The sequence below is a fragment of the Budorcas taxicolor genome, chromosome 16 (assembly GCF_023091745.1).
Source record: "Budorcas taxicolor isolate Tak-1 chromosome 16, Takin1.1, whole genome shotgun sequence".
NCBI lineage: Eukaryota > Metazoa > Chordata > Mammalia > Artiodactyla > Bovidae > Budorcas > Budorcas taxicolor.
The window spans coordinates 55320832-55328497 of record NC_068925.1 but is presented as its reverse complement, the minus strand read 5'-3'; the positions used below and the strand labels follow the sequence as shown (position 1 = coordinate 55328497).

The 7666-nt window shown below is 45.2% G+C and overlaps 1 protein-coding gene across 1 annotated transcript; it reads left to right on the top strand.

Moving 5' to 3' along the window:
- Positions 1–302: 302 nt before the first annotated feature.
- On the top strand, positions 303–7285 carry LOC128061283 (PRAME family member 12-like). Its single transcript, XM_052653572.1, has 3 exons — positions 303–589; positions 1020–1595; positions 6712–7285. The coding sequence occupies exons 1-3, from the start codon at positions 303–305 to the stop codon at positions 7283–7285; spliced, it is 1437 nt and encodes a 478-aa protein (XP_052509532.1).
- Positions 7286–7666: the final 381 nt, after the last annotated feature.

The window sequence follows — 7666 nt, the reverse complement described above, 5'->3', positions numbered from 1 at the left end:
CTGAAAACAGATGCTTTTAGTTTAGTATTCAGGTAGAGGGCCAGGGTTCCCTGAAGCAGGCCATTATGTATGATTGTAATAACAAAAGCAACAGATTCAAGTCAATGAGAGAGATCTATTTTGGAGAGAGAAGTGGCTCTTCCCTGCAATAATTCCACCACCACTAGAGAAGTGGCCTTGGCCCTGAGTAGGTTCCTCTCAAGGGTGGGGAGAAACAAACTGAAGTGTGCTCCTGATTTGCCTGAAAAGAATGTCTTGTTCCTTGGAAGCACTCACAGGATTCCTTTTGGAACCAAATCAGGATGAGTCTCCAGATCCTACCCAGACTCTTGAACCTGGCAGCAGTGAGCCTGCTGAGGGATGAGGCCTTGGCCATTGCAGCTCTTGAGTATCTGCCCATCGAACTCTTCCCCCCACTCTTCATGGAAGCCTTCTGTGGGAGTCGAAGTGAGACCCTGAAGGCCATGGTGTATGCCTGGCCCTTTGTCCGTCTGCCTCTGGGGGGCCTGATGCAAAAGCCTCACTTGGGGACCTTACAAGCAGTTCTGGATGGTCTTGATATCCTGCTTGCCCAGAAAAATCATTCCAAGTAAGTCAAATCCAGGTAGCCTAGTAGGTTGCTAGACATGATGAAGAAACACTTGGGGTCAAGAGAGTGAATAGTCAAAGGATGGGCCAGAGACTTTTGATGATGCCAATGAAGACTCTCAGAGTCCTTGGCTATTGCTGAGCTCACTTTGGGGAAATGCCTCCTGGCAGTGAGAGTGCCTAAGATGCCAGGAAACCTAAAAGAACATGCCTGACATCCTTCTAGTGATGCTTATGGGTACTAGAAGCAGAGACTGAGGAAGGATGGAAAGTGAAAAGCAGGAAGGTGAGGTAGAGAGGAAAGAAGAGGGCAAGGCTGTAGGAATGTCAAGTATAATCTCAGGTGGGAAGTCAGAGTGTAGCCTCAATTCTAAGTCTGTGGTTTTATTCTGTGGTTTCCTTCAAACAGCCAATCTGCTGTTTCCCCACAGGAGGTGCAAACTGCGGGTGCTGGATTTAAGGAATACTGGCCAGGACTTCTGGAAAATGTGGTCTGGATCAAGTGTCCATGTGTCCTCAAGCTCATCATTGACACCAGTGGCTGACGTCAGGTCAGGGACAGAGCAGCCCTTGGCTTCTTTAGAGGTGTTCATAGAACTGCACTTCAAGGAAAGTATCATAGATGACTTCCTCATCTACCTCATGAGGTGGGTGGAGCAGAGAAAAGCTTCCATACATCTGTGCTCTAATAAGCTGAAGATCGCTTCAACGCCCTTAGAAAATATTGTGCAGGTCCTGGGTATAGTGCAACTGGACTGTATTCAGGAAGTGGAAGTGAATTGCATTTGGCATCTGTCCACTCTGGCCATGTTTGCTCCTTTCTTGGGCCAAATGAGTAATATACAGAGACTCCATCTCTCCCACATCCATGGGCTAGCATTTGAAGAGGAGGAAGAGTATCACCATGCTGTCCAAATTACCTCTCAGTTCCTCAGGTTGTACCACCTCCGAGATCTGTATTTGGAGACTCCCTCCTTCCTTGAAGGCTGCCTGAACCAGATGCTCAGGTGAGTGTGCACCACTGGCCTGGTAGCAGTGTACCCAACACTAGAAAGTCAAAAACACTCCTCCCTTTGATTCTCTATCCTGAACTGTGATATCATCAGTTCAGTTCAGTTGGTCAGTCGTGTCCGACTCTTTGCGACCCCATGAATTGCAGCATGCCAGGCTTCCTTGTCCATCACCAACTCCCGGAGTTCACACAAACTCCTGTGCATCGAGTCAGTGATGCCATCCAGTGTGATATCATCAGTCCAGTTCAGTTCAGTCGCTCAGTCGTATCCGACTCTTTGCAACCCCATGAATCGCAGCACGCCAGGCCTTCCTGTCCACCATCTCCCGGAGTTCACTCAGATTCACGTCCATCGAGTCCGTGATGCCATCCAGCCATCTCATCCTCAGTCGTCCCCTTCTCCTCCTGCCCCCAATCCCTCCCAGCATCAGAGTCTTTTCCAATGAGTCAACTCTTCTCAGGAGGTGGCCAAAGTACTGGAATTTCAGCATTAGCATCATTCCCTCCAAAGAAATCCCAGGGCTTATCTCCTTCAGAATGGATTGGTTGGATCTCCTTGCAGTCCAAGGGACTCTCAAGAGTCTTCTCCAATACCACATTTCAAAAGCATCAACTCTTCGGCGCTCAGCCTTCTTCACAGTCCAACTCTCGCATTCATACATGACTACTGGAAAAACCATAGCCTTGACTAGACGGACCTTAGTCGGCAAAGTAATGTCTCTGCTTTCAGTCTGTATGTGTCCCTTGTTTTGAGGTGGGTCTCTTGTAGACAACATATATAGGGGTCTTGTTTTTGTATCCATTCAGCCAGTCTTTGTCTTTTGGTTGGGGCATTCAACCGATTTACATTTAACATAATTATTGATAAGTATGATCCCGTCGCCATTTACTTTATTGTTTTGGGTTTGAGTTTATACACCCTTTTTGTGTTTCCTGTCTAGAGAATATCCTTTAGCATTTGTTGGAGAGCTGATTTGGTGGTGCTGAATTCTCTCAGCTTTTGCTTGTCTGTAAAGCTTTTGATTTCTCCTTCACATTTGAATAAGATATTTGCTGGGTACAGTAATCTGGGCTGTAGGTTATATTCTTTCATCACTTTAAGTATGTCCTGCTATTCCCTCCTGGCCTGAAGAGTTTCTATTGAAAGATCAGCTGTTATCCTTATAGGAATCCCCTGGTGTGTTATTTGTTGCTTTCCCCTTGCTGCTTTTAATATTTGTTTTTTTGTGTGTTTGATCTTTGTTAATTTTATTAATATGTGTCTTGGGGTGTTTCGTCTTGGGTTTATCCTCTTTGGGATCCTCTGGGTTTCTTGGACTTGGGTGGCTGTTATCTCCTCAAGTATTTTCTCATGGTCTTTCCTTTGTCTTCTCTTCTGGGAGTCTTATGGTTCGAGTGTTGGGGTGTTTACCATTGTCCCAGAGGTCTCTGAGGTTGTCCTCATTTCTTTTTGTTCTTTTTTCCTCTCTGTTTCCTTTATTTCCACAATTCTATCTTCCATTTCACTTATCCTATCTTCTGTCTCAGCTATTCTATTGTTGCTTCCCTCCAGAGTGTTTTGATCTCAGTTATTGCATTATTCATTATTGATGGACACTTTTTTATTTCTTCTAGGTCTTTGTTAAACATTTCTTGCATCTTCTCAATCCTTTTCTTTAGTCTATTTACCTGTAACTCCATTTTGTTTTCAAAATTTTGGATCATCTTTACTATCATTATTCTGAATTCTTTTCAGGTAGACTTGCTATCTCCTCCTTTTTTGTTTGGTTTGGTGGGCATTTATCATGTTCCTTTACCTGCTGCATGTTTCTCTGCCTTTTCATTTTGTTTAGATTGCTGTGTTTGGGGTGGCCTTTCTGTATGCTGGAAGTTTGTGGTTCCTCTTTATTGTGGAGGTTGCTCCCTGTGGGTGGAGTTGGACTAGTGGCTTGTCAAGGTTTCCCATTTAGGGAAGCTTGTGTCGGTGTTCTGGTGGGTGGAGTTGGATCTCTTCTCTCTGGAGTGCAATGACGTGTCCAGTAGTGAGTTTTAAAGTGTCTATGTCTTAGGTGTGACTTTGGGCAGCCTATATTTTAATGCTGAGGGCTCTGTTCCTGCATTTCTGGAGAATTAGCATGGCACTGTCTTGCTCTGGACCTTGTTGGCTCTTGGGTGGAGCTTGGTTTCAGTGTAGGTAAGGAGGCTTTTGGATGAGCTCTTGTCGATTAATGTTCCCTGGAGTCAGGAGTTTTCTGGTATTGTCACGTTTTGGATTTAAGCCTCCTGCCTCTGGCTTTCAGTCTTATTCTTACAGTAGCCTTAAGACTTCTCCATCTATACAGCACAGATAATAAAACATCTAGGTTAATGGTGAAAAGATTCTCCACAGAGAGGTACACCCAGAGAGGTTCACAGAGTTACACAGAGAAGAGAAGAGGAAGGAGGGAGATAGAGGTGATCAGGAGGAGAAGAGGGGGAGTCAAAAGGGGAGAGACCAATCTAGCCAGTAATCAGTTCACTAAGTATTCTCCACAGCCAAGAACACCCAGAGAGATTTACAGAGTTAAGTAGAGAAGAGAAGGGGGAGGGAGGAGACAGAGGTGACCTGGGGGAGAAAAGGGAGAGTCAAAAGGGGAGAGAGCAACCAATTCAGTGATCATACCCCTAAGTAAAAATGGATACTAAAGATTAGATTCTTAAAGGTACAAAATTGATAACAAATACCAAAAAGCAAAGCTTAAAAATCTAGAGTAGAGCTTAGATTCTCAAAGATACAATATTAAAAATACAAAACAAAATCAATCACAAAAACTATAAAAAATATATATGAAATTTGCTTTAAAAATAGGGTCTTTTTTGAAAAGTAATAGTAGGTTATAAAAATGAAAATTAAAGGAGTAATAAAGAACTAAAAATTAAAAAATGATAATAGTGAAACTGTATCTATTTCTCTGGAGCTGTTGAGGGCAGTGTGGAGTTAGTCTAGTTTCAGATAGTTTCTTGTTCCAGCTTATACTTCTTCTCAAGGTCTATAGGCCCCTTCCAATGCTTAGTCAATGCTAACTACAGGGTTTTAATCCATTGCACCTGTCACTTCCAGGGCAGTTCTCTCTTCTTTATTTTGGCTTCTTCTGTTTGCAAGTCTCTTCAGTTTCTAATTTCCACCCTGGCACCAGGGGGCTAAGGGGTCATTTATTTAGGCTCACTTGTTCAGTTGGGATGTGGGGAGGGAGGAACACTGTAAACAATATCACTGGTGTGTGTGGAGAATTCTTGCAGTGTATGGACCGCACTGGGTTTGCCTCAGCTCACCACAGCATGTGCTTTCCCAGTCTACACTGCTCAGGCTCCAGGTTGCTCTATAGTGGAACTGTCCTAAGTGAGCCCTGGGTTTTGTGCACTTCTGAGGTCTAAGCTGCTCAGGTTCAGGTTCTCAGGTACACCACAAAGGCATAGATCCATTTGGGCATGCATTTTGTGCCCTTCCCAGGTCCAAGCAGCTCAGGCGACCAGATGCTTGGTGAGTGCACTGTCCCAGGTGGCCTGTGTGTCTTAATCACCTTCCGGGTCCCAGCTACTCAGTTTCCTGGGCGCACTGCAAGAGCACCGTCTCAGGTGTGCCATGTGTCTCCTCTGGGGAGCTGATCTCTGGCTGAGACCCTCCTGGCAGATGTCAACCATCCAGGATCCCAGGAAGACTTGGTTAGCAAATGGGAGCCTGCTCACAGTTTGGTGTAGGATGCCATCTCTGGGGCTGAAATTGCCCCTTGTCTTCTGACTCTGGCTGTCTCCCACCTGCCTCTCTTCCTCTGGTGGGGGGATGGGCTGGTCCACAGCAGGCTAGCTCTCCTTTGGTGTTCACTCAGTCCTTTGTTCTGTGAGTGGGTCAGGCTGCACCTTAGGTTAGAACTTTTCAAGGGAATGTACTCTCTCTCTCTCTTTTTTTTTTTCTGTTTCTGGCTATCCCACAGTTGCTATCTCAAGTTAGCTCCCTCAGATTGTCCTCAGGGCATTCAGGCCCAGTCCTTACCCTAAGCATGCAATCTTGGTCATAAGAGACATACTTAAGGGGTGGTCCTAAGTATGTCTCCTTATACTCCTTATACTTAAGGGGTCCTCCCTGTTCAGCCCCCACTTCATGGTAGTGGATGCAAATTTCTGGGCTACTTCTCTGCTGGGAGTTGCAGTTAGGTGCATATTCGGTGGTTTTTTGTTTTTTGTTTTTTCCCCTCTCCCGGTTATGCTGTCCTCTGAGATTCCAAAACTCCCCACAGACCTGCCAGTGAGAGGGTTTCCTGGTGTTTGGAAACTTCTCCTTCATGACTCCCTCCCCGGGACAGGTCTCCATCCCTAACTCTTTTGTCTCTCTTTTTGTCTTTTATATTTTGTCCTACTTCCTTTCAAAGAGAATGGGCTGCCTTCCCAGGTGCCTGGGGGCCTCCACCAGTGTTCAGAAGTTGGTTTGTGGAAGTTGTTCAGCATTCAAACGATCTTTTGATGAATTTGTAGGGGAGAAAGTGGTCTCCCTGTCCTATTCCTCCACCATCTTAGGACCGCCCCTTAAGTATGTCTCTTATGACCAAAATTCAGTGATGCTCATACTTTATTAGGGCTTCCTTGGTGGCTCAGATGGCAAAGAATCTGCCTGCAATGTGGGAGACCCGAGTTCGATCCCTGGGTTGGGAAGATCCCCTGGAGAGAATCTCCACCACAGTATTCTTGCCTGGAGAATCTCCATGGACTGAGGAGCCTGGCAGGCTAAAATCCATGTGGTCACAAAGAGTCGGACTTGACTGCAGCTAAGCACAGCACAGCACATACTTGGTTGCAACAAGATGTCAGGCTCTCCTGAATTTGTTTTAGTCTATTCCATTATCTCCATTCATCCTCATAATGAAAGTGGAATATGTTTTACTCCTCTTGACACCTCAGGAAAGAGAGTGTTTGAGATTGTATGTATTTAATTCAGTCACAAGGAGGATGAAATGATCCTGGTTGAAATAAAATTGGGCATTCTGGGTTTGATCATTATCAGATGGTCAGACACACGTGGCCTTGGAAAGATCTATTATCTCTTAACTTGAGGTTACAGTTCACCCCAGATTTTAAAAGACAGATATTTTTCTCCCCAGGTGCCTGATGACTCCCTTGGAAAACCTTGCTATAACTCACTCTCTCCTTACGGATTCAGACTTGACCCATCTGTCCCAATGTCCAAACATCAGTCAGCTAAAGGGCCTGGATCTGACTGGTGACCTCCTGACGTACTCCAATGCTGAGCGCCTCTCAGTTCTGCTGGAGAAAGTTGCAGGCACACTTGAAAAACTGGACTTAAACATGTGTGGGATTAGGGACTTCCATCTTGAAGCCATCCTGCCTGCCCTGAGCCACTGCTTCCAGCTCAAGTACTTCAGCATGTGTGGAAACCTCCTCTCCATGGCTATCATGGAGAAGATGCTGCGACACACCTCCGCACTGCCCAGTTTAAATAAAGAGCTGTATCCTGTCCCTCAGGAGAGTTTGCTGTCTAGGGGAATCCGTCGACCACAGAGACTTACACAGTGTCGGGCTGAACTGTTTGAGATTCTGAAGGACTTAGGACGTCCCAGGACCATTTGGATTAGCTCTATCTCCTGTCCACAGTGTGAAGGTCATGCATTCTCTCATCCTGAGCCCATTATATACCAGGGAAATATCCTTGCCTAGTTGACTGCCTATATCACAAATGTTCTTGGATACTAAAAGCTAGGACAGAGTTGCATCATAAGGGAACAGAAACTCATGGTTGCAGATATCTGCTCAATGTGAATATGAGAAGAAAAAGTGATTCAGCAAAGGTGCAGGATTGCAGAGGGAAAAGCTGACTCTGAGAGGAAAAAGGGGCTTGGAGGAAAAGTGTCCTAAAGAGCCAGAAAGATGAACCTAAATTTCATGAGGTGGATTTGGAGCTTTTGACATATGAAGTTACCCATGGTTGGATGTTTCTAAAGATATGGTCAAAAATAAAGAGGCTTTCAGTGTAAACGTACTGCTGCTTTCTCTGATGTGTTATTCAGTTTTCTCATTTTATACATCAGAAGTCTCCAG